The sequence below is a fragment of the Ursus arctos genome, unplaced genomic scaffold, assembly GCF_023065955.2.
Source record: "Ursus arctos isolate Adak ecotype North America unplaced genomic scaffold, UrsArc2.0 scaffold_11, whole genome shotgun sequence".
Classification (NCBI taxonomy): Eukaryota; Metazoa; Chordata; class Mammalia; order Carnivora; family Ursidae; genus Ursus; species Ursus arctos.
The window spans coordinates 39,552,001-39,575,690 of NW_026622775.1; the positions used below are offsets into that span (position 1 = coordinate 39,552,001).

General features: G+C 39.0%; 1 protein-coding gene across 4 annotated transcripts in view; it reads right to left on the reverse strand.

The window, feature by feature from the left end:
* Nucleotides 1–2,302: 2,302 nt before the first annotated feature.
* The window catches only part of SH3D19 (SH3 domain containing 19), a 168,660-nt gene continuing 147,272 nt past the window's right edge, over nucleotides 2,303–23,690 (reverse strand). For 3 of the 4 annotated variants that reach the window (XM_026499462.4, XM_048212378.2, XM_057310114.1), the window contains 10 exons: nucleotides 21,674–21,742; nucleotides 21,359–21,499; nucleotides 17,404–17,476; nucleotides 15,307–15,437; nucleotides 13,434–13,492; nucleotides 11,385–11,587; nucleotides 10,641–10,696; nucleotides 7,839–8,025; nucleotides 7,349–7,446; nucleotides 2,303–4,240 (listed from right to left, as the gene is read on the reverse strand). In XM_026499462.4, the coding sequence (XP_026355247.2) occupies nucleotides 4,124–4,240; nucleotides 7,349–7,446; nucleotides 7,839–8,025; nucleotides 10,641–10,696; nucleotides 11,385–11,587; nucleotides 13,434–13,492; nucleotides 15,307–15,437; nucleotides 17,404–17,476; nucleotides 21,359–21,499; nucleotides 21,674–21,742 (1,134 nt within the window). In that variant the 3' untranslated portion in view covers nucleotides 2,303–4,123. The remainder of the gene's footprint in view (nucleotides 4,241–7,348; nucleotides 7,447–7,838; nucleotides 8,026–10,640; nucleotides 10,697–11,384; nucleotides 11,588–13,433; nucleotides 13,493–15,306; nucleotides 15,438–17,403; nucleotides 17,477–21,358; nucleotides 21,500–21,673; nucleotides 21,743–23,690) is intronic. The other variant, XM_026499463.4, reaches the window with a different exon arrangement.

A 23,690-nucleotide genomic window follows, 5' to 3' on the forward strand; every position in this document is an offset into this window, starting at 1 on the left:
AATAGACTATGGTATAGTGTAAACGTAACTTCGACATGCACTGGGAAACCAAAATATTCATTTCACTTGCTTTATTGTGATATTCACTTGATTGCAGTGGTCTGGAACTGAACCCCCAATATCACTGAGGTATGTCTGTATAGTGCAATCTTAGGTAGAGTACTGAATTGAAGGGTCAGTTACAGGCTCTGACGCTCTTTGGAAGTAACAAATCTGCTCTTCAGCTGTTGGCTACTTGGGATGGGGAGAACAATGTGGTGGGCCTCAGTGGTCCTCTGAGTCAGGGCTCTATTGAATAAACAAACTTAAATATGACTGGAGAAATAAATGTCGCTGTCCACTTTATTTTAACCGTAAAGAAGAACTAAATATGGATATTTTGGTATTAAGACTGTCAGTTCATTTCTGTTAAAAGAGGATAGACAACCAATAGGTAATTCTCCTTCCTAAATTTCCTTTCCTTTCTAAATTGTAAAGGAATCTGAGTCACTACTTCTCCTGAAAAATATTTCAATGAGTTATTGCCTAATTTATAGTATTTGAAGATACCTAAGCAATCCATGGCTTACACACAATTAAGATTCCTTAAAAAAAAAAAAGTCCAGAATGTAACCCAGACTCTGAAATATAAATTTATTAGCTTAACAGTGCCTAAGTTAATCTATTAGACTCCAAAATACTGTAACAGTTTCTGAACTACATGTATATGAAAACCTAGGTTTAGGGACTTTTGATCTTACCGAGAGCATACCCCTACAGAAACACCTTTTCATGATCTGATGTTTCAAGCATTCATAAATCCCTTAGTAAGCCAAAAAGGAATCCCCATTAATGGATCAATTGATGTTTGAGTTTTTAGATAACATCAATAATGTCTACATAAAACTGAGAAGCTAAGCAGGAATTTTTTTTCTTGAAGAGAAATAAATTTAAGACTTTATTCTCTGCAACTCATTCTAATCATACATATTATGCCTGAGAGGTTATGTTTACGAACAATAAAACAGATCAAATCTCCTTCTTTAATTGCCAAAGAGAAATGTATCATTTTAGCACAACAATGGGAATCAGTGGAGCTAGCTGGGTCTTGCTGTAGGCTCTGCCATACCTGTATGACCTTGGGCAAATCATTCAACCCCTGCAGGTTGAGCTCTGGTCTGCAGACTCTTCAGTGGTTTAACAGGATGAGCTTGCAATTAGCAGAGAGGCCCCTAGATGGTGCTGTTGTTCTGACTTAGGCTTTGTACTTTTTTCTATAATTAACAGTGAAGTAAAAAGGCATAGGTTAGAAAATGACTTCCTTTTAGTTCTGAAAAAATTCACTGTTAAGTATTCAAAATGGCTTGAATTATGAATCATATGGCCCATGTGCATCTGGCATTAATTAAAAGGAATTAACCATAAAAGGAATAAACCATTAATGATTATAACGAATATCTCCTATTACAATTAGCTCAAATATCCATTGCTATTTCTCTAGGTGTATGTATCTAAGCCTAAGAAACTGAATAAAAACCAAAAAATTATTGTTAAGAGTTGATGTATAAAAAATGCTATAGAAAAATATTTTGTTTTTTTTCAAATGCTTGTTCTAACAATAAATCCTGATAAATGCACTGATTGTTTTTCACTACGAATGCTTCAGGCTATATTTCCATGAGCACAATGTGATTCCATGAGCACAATGACAGATATATTACATTACCCCCCTGGCTATGTAAACAAGGACATCTTTTTTAAAAAATCTACTTTCTTTAAGTATTTCAAAAGGATGAGAATAATGTATTAAATGACCTCTCTACTTGCAACCCACTAAAGACAAAGGATCTGAAGATTCTAGTTTGAGTAGGCTTGGATGTATGATACCAGGTTTCCCCTAAAATTATGGAAAGGAAAAAGAATACATTCCTAGTGCCCCCCACAATAAATTCACTGAGTATAAAAATTACGTTCAATGAATATAGAGAACAAGGAGGTACCTGTGAAAACCCATCCTGAGCAACATCTTGGCTTTTTGTCAGTTGAGTGGGTAATACGTGTCAAGCAAAAAAAGTGCCACGAAGGAGTGAAATGATACAAAACTGTGAATTTTGTTTCAATGAAGATTTTTGTCAACAAGTTAAAGAGGAAAGATACTGGATCTTGGTGTATCCAAGACAGTACTGCCATGTGTGAAAGCTTTCCATCCATCCAACCATCCATCCAACCAACCAACCTTTACTGAGCCCTGTATGGTGCAAAGGGCTGGGGATATAAAGCTACCATCTCCATTCTCAAAAAACTCAGTGTAGTAGGAGAAAAGGACTTTGAAAAGTTCAGTTCAGTTTATTATAGTGTCAAGTAGATTTACAACTATTGCACTTATCATTCTGCTAACACAAGGCCAAAATTTAAAGAGGGATATTTTTCTCCAATAAAGCTAGGCTTTCACAATCTTTGATATATGACGTCAAAATTACACAGGCAAAATAACATACCTCATGTCCTATTCCAGACACATCCCCCACTTCCTGCTGTTGTGCACCTTGCTGCAAATAAGAATTTAGTTGAGATAATGCTCTAAGTCACTAATTTCTCACGAAATTACTCTTAAGTGAGATTTGATAAGAGTTTTTTTATACTGTCCTCTTTAACCAAAATGTAAGAAAAACAGCTCCCATACTCCAAGATCAATTGTAACCATGTAACTGGAAGATGAAGTTCCATCAAAGACAAAGTAAACATCTCCTCCCTTACAGAACCCCACATGGTGTTCACATAATTGCTGACAACTGGCAGCCTAACTTTTGGGACAGTGGGAAACAATGACAATAGCTAAAAAGTGGCCAAGCACATGAAACTCTTCTCAAAAATGGAAGAAAACAGTGAAGGTTGTCGGGGAAGTGTTTTACATTTTCAATGAAATTCTATTCCATTGATCTGTTTGGAAGATTGTCTTCGACCTATTTGGCTTAAGCCCATAAACTGTAATTGATTCAGTCACATAAAGAACCACTTTTATCTTAAGTCTGGAATGCATAACAAATGGATAGCAGGAAAGTGGTTTTTTATTTACTCTAATAATTTGTGCAGGAATAAGCTGGGGGAAAAAACCCAAAGAAATATCAGCCTAGGGTCTTCTTAAATTATTTTTCATTCTGATTATAGTGGGAAGAAATGAGCTGCGGCGGTTTGGTGTTTTCTGACTTTATAGTTGCTCTGTATTCTGAGATATATGTGATTCATAATGTACCACTATAACAAGACACAGTTTTTATGTATTACTGGGGTAACACAAAGAAAATGAATTTTTCTTTGTGTGGCACCAGTAATTGTCAAAAGAATGATTGCAGATTCAGAAAATGTGCTTTATAATAACCCTGTTAGCATGAAGTATACATGGAAGAAAGAAGGTATGGCAGGTACGTGGAAGGGTTAGTTGTATTAGCAAGGCATTTCAGGATGGTTTTGGTTCTTTTGATAAGATACATCAAATTTTAACGCCCTTTAGATCCTTGGACAAAGGGAAAATATTTAGTAACACAAGGAGCATTTGATGAGCACGAGCTGATGCACCAAGTGCTTACAAAGGCTCCAGCTAGTTAATAAACTGCCCCACCTGAAGTAAAGATTTGCCCTGGTAATAAGGATAATGCGCTTAAATCGTTAGAATTAATCTGAATGTCAAAAATGAAATTTAGATTACCAACCATGTCCTGATAGTTACAGCACGGAGAATATCAAATGTCCTCTTTTTAAACTAAAGTAAAAAATGAAGAAGCACGGTTAATTTCCTTGCGCTGATGCAAAGATGTCCAAGTGCAACTTCTGCTGGTAAGCCTCCCCACGCTGCCACGTCACCCGACGCTTTCCCTGGGGAAGTGTGTACCTGCCTTGCTAACCCTGCCTGATGTCCTCCTTGGTAGGATACCAGGGGTGGTTCATGGGTTTCCACGTGCACGTTTCTAGCGTGAATGAAAGCGGACTACAAAACCTAGACATATTCTGCTTTCAGAAAATTCTAGTGTACCACGTACAGCATAGATATTTTTCAGTTTAAAAAAATAGTGCAAACATGTATCTGATAGTCAAAGTGATAGTTCAAGTGAGTTCTTGTGCCAAAGAACACAGTCAAGCTTCACCTTCAGCTGACTTGTAAAAACTGAACGTAGTTTTTGGGAAAAATTCCAGATTTTCCCATTAGTTCTCCACTCATCCAGTCATCATCTACAGATTCCAGCTCTGTTATGATGTCCCCAGCCTGTAAGAAGACACAAATTGGAAATAATGATTATCTTCTGTTGAGAATAAGCATGGTTACGCAGCTTCCTTGGAGAGGCATGCTTAATCTTCTCTTGATGTCACTATCTTGATTTGCCCAGTGGATTAAATGACAACGCCACACAGATGACTAGACCTTACGACACCATTTGTTTGTATGCCTCTTCTCAGAGCCCGTTCCTTCACCGTTATCACCCTCACTGCACGTTTAGTTTTCCTGCTTGCATTCTGTGCCCCCCAAATTCACTGCTCCTAATCTAAAATTCTTCTTTAAGAACAGTAAGTACTACATGTCATATATGTTATATACATTCTTTTCATGTAACAATCATTTATTGTGCACCCAATATGTGTCACACACTCTTCTGAGTATTAGGGATACAGCAAAGAATAAAGACCTCATTTTAGAGGAGGGAAGCAAGTAAATAAGCCAGCCCAGGAGGACAGAAAGTGTGGGGTTGCTATCTCATTAGCTCCAGCCAGGGAATGGCCCACTGAAGGTGATATTTAAGCAAAGACTTAAAGGTAAGAGACTCCACGTGCTTACCACACGTAGTCCTAGTCTAGGCACTCTACAGGGATTAACTCACTTAAACAACACTGCAGGCCTAGCGGTGGGTACTGTTATTTTGCCGTTTTAGAGAGTATTTTTATAGACTTCTTTATTTTACTTTAAAGAGGAGGAGACTGAAGCTCAGAGAGATTCACAGCTTCCTTGGGGCTGCATGTCTACTTGGTGGTAGGAACAGGATTCCAATCTAGTGTGATTTCAGGGCCGGTGTTGCGAACCTTTGGGTAACACGGCCACCATGTTTTACAGTGGACTTTTTACTTAGAAAGGCTCTTACCATAACTGCCTTTTCTGAACATCCTGAGAATTTTGCACTGTACATTTATCCTTCCACATAATGGTGTCCTCCTCTACCATTTGGTTTATTCCGTGCTTCTCTGGCCTCACCATCAAACTTACATTCAGTCCTGTCTTTAGAGCTTCTCCCTGACTCAGAATATCTGATTTACCCTCATCAAGTTAGTCAAAGGGACTGTGTGTCTTATTCATGTATGAACTGTAATTCCTCAACAGATGAAGACATTTTTGAAATTATCTCCTGAAACCATTTTGTTCTTTATGGATTCTAACTATTTCTTAGAATCTGGGTTTAAGATTCTATAATGGTTCGGGATGACCCTGGCTACTTTTAAGAATATCTTTATCAGGCTAAATGGATTTTATTTATAGCACTAGTACATTGCCCTCTGGAAAAATGGTTTGATTTAAGGCCTTTCTTTATGGAAAATGGAAAGGAAAAATGCTGACTATCAAATGTCATTAATTTACTTTACTCTGCCAAAATCTGTAAAAATTCTGGCTGTTCATAGTTTCTATTATAATTAAGTTCCTTCTGGTTCCTAAATTATAACATAATAGTTAAAGGAAACTTTTTTTGTGGGGGGGGGGCTCTGGTCCTTATGTACATACCATGTGAGTTTTAATGGCTAGGACAATTTCTTTTTGAAAAAAGTTCTAATATTCTGTGTATTTAATAAAATAGTAATGATTAACAATACTGATAGCAGTGCAGAATCCCTTAACTAAAAAACTGTAGAACTACCTTGTTTACGGTCCGTCATTTATAAAATGAAGACAACCTATTTTCTGGAGAATACTGTGAATTCTGTTATTATTTACACTGATATAACGTAAACAAAGGCCAAAATAACATCCAAAAAGTCTGAATCCGGATTGTTCACTTGCAGTAACACTTTATGTAAAGATTAAAAGAATGAAGTTTGAGCCACCGATTCCCATGACTGAGAAAGACTAGAACAACAGTTTCCAAACATTTGGATTTTGAGAACCAAGAAATTAAGGGTGCGGGGAGGGGGTGGGGACTGATATAAGGTTACCAAATTATAATTCTGCATAAGAAATATTTACTAACAGCATTTTCTAAGAGAAATGACATTTTACTATGAAAAGGAAGAAATTCCCAGAAGAATGGAAAACTCCTAACAAAATAGGGAAGTTAGCAACTTTATAATGATTTATCTCTGTATGCCCCTTACTCTGTGACTTCCCAATGTCACCTTCGTTTCCTTCGTTTTGTTTTAGACAGGTGGTGGGGCAACGGCTGTTTTAAGTCTCCTCTTCTCCAATCACTCCCTGATGCTTTAATTCTTTCTATGGCATTCATGCCTCTGGCTGAGTATCCGATGATGGGAGAATTTCCCAGAATCTGACGCAGGCTGTTCTGATGGCAACTGCTGCTAACCCCACCCTCCTTCCTCTTGGAACAGTCACAAAGTACTGTCCTGAGTGCCTTTCTCTGACCATGGTCCAACTGTAGGCTGGGGAAACAGGATCATGGAAATATTCTTTTTACTCTTTAAAAAACAATCAAAAAAGAAGAGGAACTTCTTCGGTAAAGTACTATTAAATTTTAGGCCGCTAAAAAAAAACAACAAACCTTTGTAGGGTCAGCTGGCTGACTCAGAAGAGCATGTGACTCTTTATCTCGGGGTCATGAGTTCAAGCCCCACGCTGGGTGTGGAGATGACATACATACATATATACATACATACATAAATAGGCCTTTGCATAGGAGCTTAACCTTTTGGGATCATTTCCCCAAAGTCCAGTCAGTATCTTTGTGGACAAGACTCCAGTGTCTTATGAAGACTGCTGCAGTGGCCAACTATAGTAGGTACCATCTGATTTCTCCACTGATTTCAAAGACATGACAGCCGCAGGCTGCAAAGGCCATGGAGAGAATTATGCTTCACTAGGGCTACCAGTGAAAACCTCAGTATTGTTGAGATCAGATGTTACAAGGTCTAGGAATAAGGAATTCATTTGGGGATTATGGGGCTATCAAGCCAGTAAGGTTTTTAAGTTCTTAAATGCCTTGCTGATAATTTAAATGTGCCCTATTCACTTTCTCTAATCCCGTCCATTAGAGTTAGGGTCCGAGAGCTGTTCATTCCTGGCTAATGACCAATACTCCACCCAAATGTTCCACTCTTCAGTGGAAGACACTTCAAAATTTATAGCTATTTAATGCAGTTACCAAAAAATACACATTCTGACCTTGAAGGAAAGCTCATCTTCATTCTCCCCATGGAAATCATATAAGGCTTTGGCCTTTTTCCCCTTCAGTGCTAAAGCAGACATACTTTTTGCCTCAGCTGTGAAGACACCAAAAATTCAAACATATTTAGAAAGACATTGGACTAAGACACAAATCAAACATTTCAAGAAGCCCCCCTTCTCATTCCTGGGACAGAATAATTTCAATTAACTTTGAATTTACTTAACTTGCAAAAAGAGGATGTTTTCTTAACAGGAAAAAAACTATACAGCATACATTTAGTAGACAAAATTAGCCACTATGAAGTGAAGGCATTTTTGTCTTTATTTTCCCCCATAACGCCGACAAAGTATATGAAGACAGTCTGCATACATTTATGAATCAACTCTTTCAAATGCAGGCAAACAAGTTACATCGAGCATGCCAGAGGGAAGAGGAATATCTATCGCTCCCCTCCAAGAGTAGCAGTCATTTCTGCACTTGTCATACCTGGGCAGGGCCGCACAAAGACTGCTGGGAAGATCCCCTCCCTGTCACGCAGTCTGCCCTTGTACCAGTCAGAGTTCACGTGCTCAAGGATCAGGATCCGGTCTCCCCTCTTGAAGGATAAGTCATCACTAGTCTCTGCTGTAAAACTGTGAAGGGCTTCACACCATTCTCCAGAAAGACTACCATCCTGTTACAAACCAGAAGTTTGGTAAGAAATGTGAGATTTTGTTTGACATTAATTTCTACAAAGCTTAAAAAAGTAGTGTGGGGGGGAAGCTAAAGGGGTCAAAGATTTCAAAGCTTGAAGGCTTCTTTAAATCACCCAACACTTTATGTTTGCTACCAACTTTCAGAAATAAAAGGGTTTTTTTGTTTTGTTTTTTTTAAAGATTTTATTTATTTATTTGACAGAGAGAGCCAGCGAGAGAGGGAACACAAGCAGGGGGAGTGGGAGAGGAAGAAGCAGGCCCCTAGCAGAGGAGCCTGATGTGGGGCTCGATCCCAGAATGCCGGGATCACGCCCTGAGCCAAAGGCAGACGCTTAACGACTGCGCCATCCAGGCGCCCCCAGAAATAAAAGTTTTCAATCACTTTTTTCTTTTTTTTTTTTTTTTTAAAGATTTTTTTTTATTTATTTAACAGAGACAGCCAGCGAGAGAGGGAACACAAGCAGGGGGAGTGGGAGAGGAAGAAGCAGGCTCATAGCGGAAGAGCCTGATGTGGGGCTCGATCCCAGAACGCCAGGATCACGCCCTGAGCTGAAGGCAGACGCTTAACCGCTGCGCCACCCAGGCGCCCCTCAATCACTTTTTTCTTAAAATAGAATTCCAAATGACAGGTATGATGAGATTTGTAGCTTTTCTGCTTTTAAGGTATATACAATGCTTAAGCAAAAACTTTTTTCTAATTGCGATCTTAACATCTATAACATGAGTTATATTAAAAATATTAGGTAAAACATACAGTATTTATGTATAGTATTTATGACACTATGAAAAAATTCTGGTGAAGCATATAATTTTCAGTGAAGCTCTTCTTTACCTAAATTAGGAAGGATCAGAATGGGCAATCTATTAATTTCAGGTCTTTACCTGATTCAGGGGCTATCAGATTCCACTGCATGGGACTTCATTAACTCACACTTTTAATTTTATGAGGTATAGTTAGCTCCAAGGCTGGCACGGTAATGACCCAAACGTGGTGGGCTAGTACGATGAAATGCTCCAACAGGAATGCTTTAACCGCCACCCACCCCCCACACCAGAGGAAGGTTTTGCTCTGCAAAAAGGCATCTCTGCCACGCCAGGATGGGAACCCCATGTTTGAGGAGCCCAAGCAGGGAAGAGAGGAAAATGTGAAGGCAAAGGCTTGGAGACAGACGGGCCTGGGTGCTAGACCGAGCCTCAGATTCATCTTAGTGCTAAGTATTGTTGCAAGGACTGAATGAGATAATGCACGGTGCACACCTGGCAGAGCACCTAGCATATCTGAAGTTCACCACAACAGATGGGTTGCAACACAAAAACAAAAAAAATAAGCAAACAAAAACCCCTCTTGCTCCTGCACTTGAGTAACCAATCTTCAAAAATGGTACTTTCAACTCCCAAGAAATGCAGGCACTAATGTGAACATTTCCTTCTGGAGAACTGTAGTCACCTTCTTTCCTGTTTGGCTTTATCAGTGGGCAGGGATCAAAGAATTTAGAGACACATAGCCCAATTACCATTGACATTTTGGTAAACATGACCCCATCAGGCTCACTCTTCTAAAACAGGTCATAAAAACAATGGAAATCATCCACATTACTATTCCATTTAAACACTTTTGAAGTCATGCTATACAGCGTAAAATTTTTAATCCATTTTTTTCTCTTTCCCATTATAAAAATAATACAAATGTTCCCAAACATTTGGCAAGCTGGAAAATGTATGAAGAAGTGGGGAAAAGACCCACCCCCCTATAGTCTTACTACATTATAAAAATAATTATAAATTTTATAAATTTTATAAAAATAAAATTTTTATAAAAATAATACAAATGTTCCCAAACATTTGGCAAGCTGGAAAATGTATGAAGAAGTGGGGAAAAGACCCACCCCCCTACAGTCTTACTACCTAAAGACAACTGCATGTTAGCAACTTAAATATATTCCTTCTGGTCTTTTTATGCTATATATTCAATTTCCCTATAACATATGTTTTCCTCCCATGACATTTGCCTTATAAATCTAGTATTCATGGCCTCAGAACATTCTCCTGATAATGGTCATATTTAGGTTGCTTCCAATTTTTTCCTATTATAAAAACACCACTATGACCATCTTTGTGACTAAAATCTTTTTTTTTTTTTCAGATGTGGAGGGAGCAGGCAAAGGGGCAGAGGGAGAGAACCTCCAGCAGACTCTGTGCTGAGCACAGAGCCTCACGTGGGGTTTGATCCTACGACCTTAAGATCACGACCTGAGCTAAAAGAAACCACGAGTTGGATGCTCAACCGACTAAGCCACCCAGGCGCCCTTTAAAAGTTTTTTTTAATATCAGTCCCTTACAGTATCTCTTTTATGAATATTCCAATCATGTCTCTTTCCTTGTTTTCTATCAGGGTTTGCAAGTCCTTCTAACGCATTTGTATGAGCTCTATTATACACAAGAAAGATAGTAACCATCTAACCATTTGTTTCAAACATTTGCTCCATGAATTGAAAAATGGTTTATAACATTTTCTCTTGGTAACTATGATTTTAATATTCCTCCCAGAGTTGAAATCTGGTTTTCATTACAGTTGCCTATTCAAGCAGCCTACCTGAGAATTTGCACCAGAATCTTCTTTTTTGGTCTTGGGTGGTGGTACCTTTGTGCCTATGTTAAAGGAAAAAAAAAAAAAAAAGTTCAAACTTTAGATGTGAAGACCATGTACCAGTTCTGGAGAAAAACTGCAGAGAGAGAATAAAAAGTATGGGACTCTAAATCAGTCTCTTCATGTACTGGCTGACTCTGACCGGCGCTACCCTCTCTGGGCTTGTTTCCTTTACTGCAAAGTGAAGGACAATACACATTAGTTATACTAGATAGTCTGCTTCTGTTTAAAAGTCTATGATTCTTTGCCATTTCTGATATGAAGCTATTGCTAATTACCTGAACACCAAAACCAGATCTTTGAGATTACAATGGTTATCCCAGTAATGACTATTATTACCATTTTTTTTTATTTTTTTAATTTTTTTTAAGATTTTATTTATTTATTCGATAGAGACAGAGACAGCCAGCGAGAGAGGGAACACAAGCAGGGGGAGTGGGAGAGGAAGAAGCAGGCTCATAGCAGAGGAGCCTGATGTGGGGCTCGATCCCATAACGCCAGTATCACGCCCTGAGCCGAAGGCAGACGCTTAACCGCTGTGCCACCCAGGCGCCCCTATTATTACCTTTAAAAATAATTTCTTTCTACTTTTAAAAATATGAATTATTAAGCAGCTTAAGTATTATCCTATTATTTGGTTTAGCTGAATTAGGAAAGAACAAAATAAAAAATCATATTCTCTATACTCACTTGGAACATTTGCACCAGAGGTGGGATGACCCTCCACGAGTTCTACAAAGTTGAGGGGGAAAATCCCAGTTCTATCTCGAAGTTCTCCTCTGGCCCATTCTTCATTCACATACTCTTTAAGAATAATAATTTCTCCCTCTGAGAAGCTTAACTCATCCTTCTGGTCTCCGATATATTCAAACCGAGCGACACATCTTGGGCCTCTGAACAAAAAAGATCATGGTTATAGGTTAAACTAGAGAGTACTAACTTTTAAGATGCTTTAAAACCTTCATTCGGTCTTTCAATAAATATTTACCCTGTGTTTACTATGGAACAAGATACACTAGGTAGAATTGAAAATTTTCCATGAAAAAGAATAAGCTACATTTCTAAATGATAGTCCTTACTTTTTAGGTATGAACCTATTCGCTCAAAAAGGCTAAAGGAAAAAAAAAAAGGCTAACGTTAAGGTCACAGAGTTCATGCAGAATTCCAAACGAGTGCCTGGGTGGCCAGTCTACACTGGCCCATCTTTTGATCACCTTTACTTCACTGCATGTGTCTCTGTATGCTTGGGCCACAGAAATCCACTGCTGAAGCCGACCCTCTCAACTGTTAACTGCACCGAGTTCAGGAGTGCCAACCCTGAGAATCTCAGGGCAGACACGACACTTCCATGGCAGAATGCAATGGGCATCAGCTAGAAGGGGAGATGCTCAATGTATGTTGAATCATCAGTGAGTTGTCTATATACACGGTCTTCACAACTAGAAAGTTTGAAGAAAACAGAAACTTGGCCAATTGTAACAGTCTTAAACTTAATACTGTTGTTTTAAAGATTTCTATAATCACCTTTAAAAAGGCTTCACTTCTGAGAATGAGGACAATCCTTTAACGATCTGCAAATGTGACTGAAAATGAAAGTAGAGATAAAACAGTGTCTCCAGAAGGCATGATTTAATACCAAACCTTCGCTTTAAGGCTTGAGAAAGGAAGTCTCAGAAGCAACAGTCGAAGGAGATGCAATTGCCTGAAGAGAAAAGGCTGGTCCTGGCACCAATCAAAGTCTGAATGATCAATGGCTGTGAAAGCCCGCTTTCAATTCAACCTGCTGACACAGTAAACACTGCTTAAGAATAGGAGAAGAATTGAACCTGAAATAGAATTCAACTACTGTGACATCAGAAATTTTCTTATTTGCAGTAACCTTTGCATTTATTTTCTGAAGTCCTCGGAGAGCATCTCCTTATGTCTGACCTATTCAAAGACAGGTTTACAGTCTTCAGCAGGTAGTGAATTCTACTAATTTGCTCATCTAACTGGAATATAAAGTTGCATCGTGCCACTGTTTTAAGTCACAAAGGAGTTACACTGGTGCATAAAAGGGTACATAAATTCATGGAAAGGTCTTCAGACATAAAGGAAGACCCTCCAATTTAACTTCCTTTACTCTCTTCTCATTCCTCTTAAAAACAAAACAATACAAAATGTCTAGCAGTTTTTGTAGGGTTCCTATTTCTATAAGGTTAAAATATTTTCTGTGACAAAAAGAGCTGAATCTTCTCAATAATCTGTCAGTAGATCAACACCAGAAGCCCAAAGAAAATGCATCGGATAACAAAACTGTCTCTGCTCCAGTTCAGGCCAGGCTGTGTGGGGGCTGCTGCAGGAGTTAGTCTGTGGCTGTCTGTATGTCCCGTATGACGTGGAGTGTTGCTCCTGCCAGCTTCTATCAGCAGGATGCATTTCTCAGAATCTTAATTCACAAAGGCTTTTTATTTTTATCTATTCATTTATTTTTTAAAAAGATTATATTTTTAAGTAATCTTTACACTTAACATGGGGCTTGAACTTACAACCCTGATATCAAGAGTCTCATGCTCTTCTAACTGAGCCAGTCAGGCGCCCCCCACGAAGGCTTTTTAAACAAGTTTTCCTCATAATTACAAAGACACACCGAGCAGGTGAATAATGACACATCTGAGGTGTTTTAAGTTTGGTAATTCTTTATGATATAAATGCTTGCCTCCTTCGCATTTCGTGCAAAAGAACACAAATAGAACTTACTTAACACAACGAGATGAAATGGATTCTCTTTTCCCATTTGCTCCTTCTGGAACATCAATCTGTAAAGACAATGTCAAAGAAACAATTTCATGTTTTCAGATTTTAGTAAGGTAAATTTAAGGCTAATTAGGAAATAATATGTGATTGAAATGAGCCAGTTTACATAGGTATTAAGCTGATGAAGCAGTATCGTAGGTGCTAAAAGGGAGGAAATCCAGAATTTGGGTTTTGGAAAAAAGGATGTAACCTGGGTAACAGCCTTTCTTGAATAGCCAATCAATCCTCTTATTTGCTGGAATAAGCACACTGATAGCGTTCTACCCTGGACTGAGTTTTCTCTCTCCCACATCCTCTAAGTTGAAAGCTTCTGATGAGGAGGACTCAAGACAGAAACCAGGCAGCAGGCACTCGTGCACCACTCCACCTATTTCAAAGCGTTGGTAGAATTTTGCAATACTTTCCTGACCCCCAAATAAAACCTTTCAATCAAACTCGTGGATTCTGTTTTCCTTACTCTGGAACCTTTTCTCTTCCTTCAGTGTGACTAGGGAAGGAAGAAAGGAATGAGTACTCAGTGAGCGTCTATGAAGTGGCAGGCACTTTATAGAATACCTTATTTACAAGGCTCCGTAGAGCTGGGTTGTCATAAAATATTTGACCATGATGCACTAAGGCTGAAAACTACTAAGGTTTTGAGGTTTATGTGAAATAAATCAGCACCCTTCCTGATAAATTCTAAAAGTCTTAAAACAATTTTTTAAACTTGTAGGCTTAGAAGTGGCATTTATACCAATAATGTGGCAGATTGGGTGTGATTGATTTCAGCGTGGTCACTGTGCTTTTGAAAGTACTGCTACATTGGGCAGAAGAAAAATGAGGAAGAATACTAAAACTTACATTATTCTTAATATTAATTTAGAGAATGAGGTTAGATTTCTCCAAAGAATCAGGGCATATATATACTGGACAATTTTTAAGACCCTCATTTTAGAATTCAAGAGACTCAAACTCATTTATATTTGAAAAATACAGGTTTTCTATTGTTTTGTTTCCTAGATTTCTGATGTAATGGAAGATCCTTGGCTTTTTCCCCTTCAAATAAGCTGTTAATGCTCAACAATTTAAGCTAGCTTTATTGATATCTTCCAGTATCAATAAGTTAAAACAGGGACTGAGTTATACTCTTCCTACTGATATAAATGTTCAAGTGGCAATCTGATTTTCTCTTGGTGTTTCACAGACACCCGGGGTTAGCACTGAGGGCCCTACAATATGGACTCACATATTGTAGACTGTGAGGGTGTAAAAAATTCTGATACTTTAATATAATTTTTTCCAATCAGAATCAAAGTTATTATGTGAAAAACCATGAATGGACCACTACCTCCAATGAAAGTACTTTAGTATTACCAAATCTTTTTTTTTTTTCATGATGGAAATAAATGGGAATGGAAAGGATGAAAGAAACCAAAAGTGAAATGTATGTGGTACCATAACCTCAGGGAACATTCCTTTGGGACTATCTGGTACTATTTAATTGTTGTTTACTAAAGGTTTCAAAGAGTTAATATTTATTGTTTAGTGCCTACCCACCCCTCCGAGTTGGTTTGCCAGGTGACCTGCAGTCATTTTCCACCCTAGGGTTTCAGACGCATTTAGGCATTAAGTTCTAATACTCCATATAATATAATAATTATTAATCATTATCTAGTTGAACAAACTTTCATTTTTTGAATTTTCCAAATACCAGATGCATCAATGGAAGAGTGTGAACTAGAATATAAGAAACTAGGCTTCTGTTTTCTTCCCGAATTGCAAGTTACACAGAACCCACAGAAAATACGACAAATTTAAACCAGCACTACCCACTTACAATTACTTTGACGTAGTTGGCAGGAAATATGCCAGTCTGGTTTCTACATTTCCCTCTATACCAATCTGGGTCTATTTTTTCCAGAAGATAAACAATTTCTCCAGAAGTGAGGTGCAAATCATCAGCTTGCTCTGTAACATAAAATTGTAATTATGTATATGATGAATTCTCTTGGTTGCTGATTTGATTAAAGCAGAGCACAAAGTAACATTTACTTCTGTCCACTGAGGCAGTATGTTCTACTGATTCTGAGAACACATTACCCCAATCAAATTGACTTAAAAAATATATTCTTTTTGGGGGGATATTGTTATTACGAGCTTCCTCTTTAAAGACCAAATCAGATGCATTTACCATGTATTGATAGATAGGAAATGGTTAAAAAAAAATTGTGCTGGCCAATGGTTCCTACTGGGCCGATATAAACCCTTTGCTGAATACGTATTGAACAATGAAAGATTTTATAGACATGGTATAATATTCTTATTATTCTCAATCATGCTTAAAAATCATTTTAATCTCAAAATATTAACTAAGGGACTACTACAGCTCTTTAGCAAGCAAATGTACTCACACTAAAATAAAAATCAGTCTACCGAGTAGATGAAAAGAGGTATTAAATCAGGAGTTTATTTGTAGTTTTGTAATCTTGGATATAAAAGGTATTTAAAAAGAGGCAGCCCACGGAATGGGAGAATATATTTGCAAATGATACTACAGATAAAAGACTGGTATCCAAGATCTACAAAGAACTTCTCAAACTCAATACACAAGAAACAAATAAACAAATCATAAAATGGGCAGAAGATATGTCCAACGATGACATACAAATGGCTAACAGACACATGAAAAAATGTTCAAAATCATTAGCCATCAGGGAAATTCAAATCATAACCACATTGAAATACCACCTTACGCCAGTTAGAATGGCAAAAATTGACAAGGCAAGAAACAACAATTGTTGGAGAGGATGTGGAGAAAGGGGATCCCTCCTACATTGTTGGTGGGAATGCAAGTTGGTACAGCCACTCTGGAAAACCGTGTGGAGGTCCCTTAAAAAGTTAAAAATTGAGCTACCCTATGATCCAGCCATTGCACTACTGGGTATTTACCCCAACTATACAGACGTAGTGAAGAGAAGGGCCATATGCACCCCAATGTTCATAGCTGCATTGTCCACAATAGCTAAATCGTGGAAGGAGCCGAGATGCCCTTCAACAGATGACTGGATTAAGAAGTTGTGGTCCATATATACAATGGAATATTACTCAGCTATCAGAAAGAACGAGTTCTCAACATTTGCTGCAACATGGACGGCACTGGAGGAGATAATGCTAAGTGAAATAAGTCAAGCAGAGAAAGACAATTATCATATGGTTTCTCTCATCTATGGAACATAAGAACTAGGAAGATCGGTAGGAGAAGAAAGGGATAAAGAAAGGGGGGTAATCAGAAGGGGGAATGAAACATGAGAGACTATGGACTCTAAGAAACAAACTGAGGGCTTCAGGGGGGAGGGGGGTGGTGGAATGGGATAGTCTGGTGATGGGTAGTAAGGAGGGCACGTATTGCATGGTGCACTGGGTGTTATACGCAACTAATGAATCATCGAACTTTACATCAAAAAAAAATTAAAAAAATAAAAATTGATTATAAAAAATGTGTATTTTCATCTCGTAAGTAATAGCTAAGCTATGTATGCAGGTTTTGCAACTCTTAGGAGAAAATCATTTCACTTATTAAATTAGAATTAATTTCATTATTAACTGTTAATTGGTATGCACTGTTTTTAAAGAGTAAAAAGTTTACAATTGGTAGGCAATTTGCTATTTGTTCGTTGTAAGGGCTTCTCCCCCTCTCTCTGCCTCCCCTCACTCTCTCTCACAGGGAGTTTCAAAGGCAAGGGAATGCAGCTAAGCTCTCTGGAATGGTTGGGTACGATCGACCCTTCCTGAAGGCAGGGTGATAGATAAGATGACCTTTCCAATCCAGAAATCTGTTGGCACAGAAAATGAAGATGTCCTTGAGAGGTTAACTCGGGGAAGATGACTGCCTGGGGATTCTAAGGCTCTAGCACTTGATTATTTATGTGCTTACCTGCTGGAAAATCATGAAGGACAACAGCATGAGGGGCACTACTGTCAACAGGCTTCTGAACATGGTTTGGATCCTGAGGGGGAAAACAGGGCTGTGAATGAAGTGTGCAGGATGGATGCTGGATTTGCTATTCACTCTGAGACCATTTTCTTTTCTCATTAGAATCCTCTTGACACAATTACATTCTGAGTACAAGATGCAAACCACACAGTTGAGCCAAACAAGGGAATTATTATCAAGTTGAAAAGGCATGTGTCCTTGCCAAGGGAGGACAGAAATAACTACTGTAATATCCCCCAGCATTTTTTTGAAACCAAGAGAGTAAAAAATAAAAGGGAATTAACTTTTTATTTTATTTTTTAAAAAACTGGTACCATTCTACTCTGAAGTGTGGTTTTTGATCTGTGTACCTTGCCAAGGTCGCTTTTTCCTTAAATTACGGTCAGTACTAAATCTCAAGAACAGAGCCTTAAAAGTTGAGTCTTCATTAAAATGGTAAAAGAAGAAAACTCTGCAATTTATACTCTTGCCTTTCATAATGAAAAGAGCTAATGACTTCCACAAAAGTGTAATTCACAAAAAGTAAAATCTATTTCATTTATTACCACTTAACTGAATGCTTTCTCTAACTTGAAGGCCAATGACACTACCTCCCATGCCTCACCTGGATTTTCTATTAATCTAAATGGTTTATTCAACAGTAATTCTAAGTAAATTAGCAAAGAGAATTCAGTATTCTCTACCCACGTAGCCAACTTCTTAGATTGGCTAGGGGAGTGAGTAAAGTTGAAGAGCGACCTTTTCTCATTGACAAGCGGCTCTTATTCTTAGTTTAATATGAACAGTCAGGCTTATCATCATCATCATCTAATCTGACTAAATGGTATTATTTGGAGTTCTAACTTTAAACTCTTTAACACTCACAAACCTGTGAACTGAATGAAGGCAGACTGATCACCTCATCTTTTAACCAAAATGCCCCCTGGAGGGGCATGCTGTATTCTCTCAAGCTAGGTAAACAGAAATACTAATTTAGGCCAAGACGCAGTGGTCAATGGCAGCTCACTACACTAGCTTACCAAAGTAACCCTGATACTTTCTTGGAAGCTGCTCAGTGCTTTTCTCTAAATAAATGAGCATGATGGGAATTTTAGGAATTATGGAAAGGAACTGTGAGGTATTTGCAGTCTGGAGGGGCTTTAAAAAATTATTATGTGTGTATGGGTGGTTTTCTTTTTTTTTTTTTATTTATGTCTGTGGCAAAGGAATTCAGTAAATGATGTCATTCATATAATGAATTCATCATTCAGTAAATGATGTCATTCAGTAAATGATGTCAGGCTACAATGGCTATCCATTTGGAAAAAATCAAGCCAGAGGCTTATCCCACACCAAACACAAACAGAATCTTCAAAGGGCCCAACAATCTGAACATAACCAAGCCTGGGAGGGTAGAAGACGGGGGACAGTAACTTGAACCTCCCAATTAGTTTCCCTTGTCCGTCTTCAATGCAAAGACTTCCCCAGCAATGCTGCTATCAACCTGGCCTGGCAGCTGAGGGCCAAGACAAGCCGCTCCAGAGGGTCGGCCACAAGGGGTCAGTACGACTCAGACCACACCATCAGGGTGGGTGTCTGGCAGGTAAATCGAATATGTTCCAAAGCTCTAACAGGACTATAATTGCTGCTACCAATGAGTAATAAAAAATGCTAATATTCAGTATTTACTCACGATGCACCACTCACCAGGTTAAACAACTTCCTTATATGCGTTAATTAGCTCTTCTAAGTCCTTAAACATCTTTGAGATAGCATTCACAGACCATAAAATCCACCCACTTACAGTGTACCTAGTTTTTGCAAATTCACAGAATTGTGCAACTCTCACCAAATCTAAGTTTAGACCATTTTTATCACTCCCTAAAGAAACCCCTCCCCATTAGCAGTCACTCCCCCTGCTCCCTCCCCGTGGTCCCAGGCAGCCACTACACTACCTTCCAGATTTACCTCTTGTGCACTTTTATATAAATGGAATCATACAATAAATCAATTCTAAAAAAAACTCTGTGGAGTTATCGTAACTATTTCTCACATTAAAAAAAATGGAAGTTTAGAGAGGTTAAAGAACCACCTGGGGTGATGTATGGTGAACTGAAACCCAGCTCCCTGGGACATAATCTGTGCTCACAATGAGGCACTAGGTAACCATCTCCCACTCTCCCCATGATCTGAGACGTTCAGCCTCAAAGGCTAATGACCACGATGTTCTGTTTACTAAGGGAGGGGAGAGCGGAACTCATTTTTCGAAATCCTTACCCTAAACCTACGCTTACAAATAGGTAAGTTTTATTTTTCTAAAAAATGGAATGCTAGCCATGAACCCAGAGTCTAAAGGGGGCTTCATTTTGGTATTACCAGTAGTTGGCCGATGGAGGCCAGGTGTCTTTAAGTCTACGGTAGAAGGGAAAGGAAGGTAATGTTTATTTTATTTTATTTTTTAAAGATTTTATTTATTTATTTGACAGAGAGAGACAGCCAGAGAGAGGGAACACAAGCAGGGGGAGTGGGAGAGGAAGCAGCAGGCTCCTAGCGGAGGAGCCCGATGTGGGTCTTGATCCCAGAACGCTGGAATCACGCCCTGAGCTGAAGGCAGACACTTAACGACTGCGCCACCCAGGCGCCCCGGAAGGTAATGTTTAAAATGGAAGAAACTGGGGCTCCTGGGTGGCTGAGTCAGTTGAGCGTGGGCTGTGATCCTAGGGTCGAGCCCCGCGTTGGGCTCCCTGCTCAACGGGGAGCCTGCTTCTCCCTCTCCCCGCCCTGCTCTTGCTCTCTCTTGCTATCTCTCTTAAATAAATCAATATTAAAAAAATAAAGTGGAAAAAACTTTGGACTGTTATAAAAGAATAACTTCTCATTTTTTTTAGCTTCTGTTTTATCAAGGAAAGTTTTTGGCAGTACGACTCGCACTATTACCCACCAGTGTGTTCTCAGAGAGGAAGGACAGCTGTGACAGATGGATACTGCTACACCAAAACTAAGAGAAAATGAGCAACAGGGGAACTTTCCCCGTGTGGACTGGACTAAAGTTGGAATTTCAGTATCCCAGGTGTGATGAGTTTAACACCTATCTTCTCTGCTCTCCAAAATACCAATTTTTACGTTTCTTAGCAAACTTCAAGAGATAAACTGCCCTCTAAGAAGAAAGAACTGGACTAGATTTTGAAAACTAGGACAAACGACAAACCAGATACTTGCCTTGCGTTAGATGACAGGTGGCCACTATTTTTCATGTGTGCCACATTAACTAACAGACAGTGAATATCTAACCGGATAACCCAAGAAGCTCTTTTACAAAGACACCTCTATAAACCATGCAGCGCTATTTCTCCTGCTGAACACACGACCTTCGACAACCACTGCCTTCTCCCAGGCTCCACAAGAGGCCTACACTTGGATTTGGGGTTGTTGGGTTACATTTCATTGCATTATCTTGAGCTATGATCAGAGAAATGAGGTTTATGCTAAGCTTAAATTTTAAAGGGAAGTGCTTCTTAATGTCAGACTCAGCATTTAAAGGGCCCCCTTAAAAATAATTATCCATTCTGGTAGAAAACTAATCTCTGGCACTTTGGTAAACATGTTTACATTATTTCAAAAATAAACAGCTCTCACGGTTGAAAATTAACGACTGAGTGCTGCGCTTGCTGCACGTCAGCATGAGACGAAGAAGGCGCAACACATGGTAGTCATTCTGTGCAGCAAAGTGATTAGCGTGGCGCTGGCAAGTCTTTCAGAAGTAATTTATCCTTAAAATGAAATAAAACTCTACCGTAATTTCTACTCTGGTTAAAATAAACGTGCTCATAAAAACCAGAGGATGAGACATAATTAATAGTTCTATGAAATGTGCTGCCACGTGTCGAAGGAGAGCTGTACACTATTAATTCCTTACGTCTGGTCTGCTTCTAAGATGCTCATCAAGTGGGGTGATAATCTTTATCTGAGACAGGTGAACTCTGCCAGTATCTTCTCCCTTCTGGCATTCCAAGTAATTACTCTCGGCCTGCTTCAGCATCACAAGTACGTCCCCACGCTGTAAGGCACAATACCACACTCTGAGGCAATTATTATTTAATAAAACATTATTACTTTTTTCGCATTTTAATCTTTGGAGCCTAAAGCATTTAATAATGTGTAAAGCAGTAATAGAGGCCAGTGGTTTTTTTTTTTTTTTACATTAGTCAGTAAAGAAAGAGCTCTACTTTACCTTACAGGAGAGTTCTCCAGGGTTCTGGGAGACAATGTCTTCATTGGCAATTCCGTGAGGCACAGACAGCTTAAACACAAACCCATAAAAGGATTATTCGCAATCAAATAACCTCCTCTAAGCTGTTGATTAAATGTAGCGATTTCGCATGTATGCCTAAAGCACAACTTCCCTAGCAGTTCGACTCTGCTTAGCTTCCTCAAGCTCTCCATCTGGTGGGGCCTGCCATTTCTCATGGGTCCTCACAGTCCTTGTGAGCCCACAGGACGATGGCTTTAACCACCACACCCTGGAAGTTCTGTTCCGTAGGACAAGGCCCACCAAGTCTCCTGAGCATCTGGATCAATGCTCAGCACCCGACCTCACAGTCTGTCGGGACAGGTCTTTCATACAGGGTCCTCAATGGCCGTCTTCTGAAGGCTGATGGGGCACTGGAGCCTCCTCTGTAGTGCTTCACCCACTGCTACCATTTGCCTTGAATCTCATTTTCTCCTAGTCTCTCTGGAACCAGGTGTCCAGTTAAACCTAGGTCACTGCCTGACCCCAGTCACCTCCTGGTCGACTCAGCTATCTGATCTTAGGGCAGCTCTTATGTCTGCACCCCACCCTGGCTAGAGGACTCTGTCCCCAGCCTTGGTAAATTCTGGCTGATGAGTGCAGGTCAGAGGGCCCGTAAAATATAAAAAGTATACCCAGGAAATGTGAGCACACAGGCTTACTTCCATCAAGTAAAGGGAGGCTGCCTGAGCCCTTTGCTCACTCAGGAGCAAAGACTCAGAGTGCAAGGATGCATGGCCCTGGAAGGCTGGGTTGGGTGCTACTGATTCCCAGGCTCTCAAAGTAACAAGATTCCTGACTAGCAATTTAATGAAAGGATGGCCATGGAAAAAATGATATATTTGAATAATTATTTCATAACGAGACTTACTACTCTAACAGACTATTATTTTGAATTTTTTAATTTGAGCTATCCAAAGGTTTTATTGACATTATACAGCTATGCTAAGAACCATACGCAAAATACGGCTCTTCCTGAATGAGACTTTTAGCATGGAATGTCCAAAGCAAGTAGAGACTTTACAGCTAGTAACACTACTCTTATAGTACGGCTTAATGGCTGAGAGCATGGGCTCAGAGCCAGCTGACCCATGTTCGAATCTCAGCTCTACCATTCAGGCTTTGTGACCCTGAACAAATGCCTTAACCTTCCTGTGTCTTATTTTCCTCATTTGTATAATAGAGATCATTAACAGTATTTACTTCACAGGGTTGGTGTGAGGAATAAATGAGTTATTTAATACACATAAAGCATTTTGAACAGTATCTAGCTCATAGTAAGGACTCAATACATCAGCCACTGTTCTTATTATTTTAAAGTCAAAGAACACCCCTGGGTTTTAGCAGTTAGAATTTCATCAGCTTAAATGAAAATGAAAATGGGTATACTACCTCTTTCTTACCTGTCTATACCCTTCACTTAGGAGGATTAGAAACTAAGTGACTTAAGGTGGAAACAGTTTCCCCACACAGTTATGGAAATGTAGAACATCAAATTATTAATTGCTGTCCTTGTTAAAAGCCACTGTCATATAATTGTTTAAAAAGTGCAAACAGTTCTGTTCTCCTTATTTTCATTTGTTTTGCATTTTATCAGGCTAACCTGACCAAAGTAGAGACAGCACATTAGCTCTGTTTTCAAGTATGGGAAATGGACACATGTTTAAAGTCACATGATGAAGGAAAAAAAAAATTCAAAGAGAAAAAATTAATACCTCAACGATCTTGATTATTGATTAAAAACTTCTAATTGGTGACTATTAAATGGGCCGTGGTGATTAGGTTTACAAAAGGGGAAAGTGAGGGAAAAACCATCCATTCTAATGAGGCATTCCCTTCTACCGCACTTTAAATTTTAGTCTGCGGGCAAGGTAGCTGTAAGATACAAACTGTATCAAGTTACGAACTATAGTATCTGTCAGAGCTCCTCCCATCAGTGTAACCCACTGGGTCAGGTTTT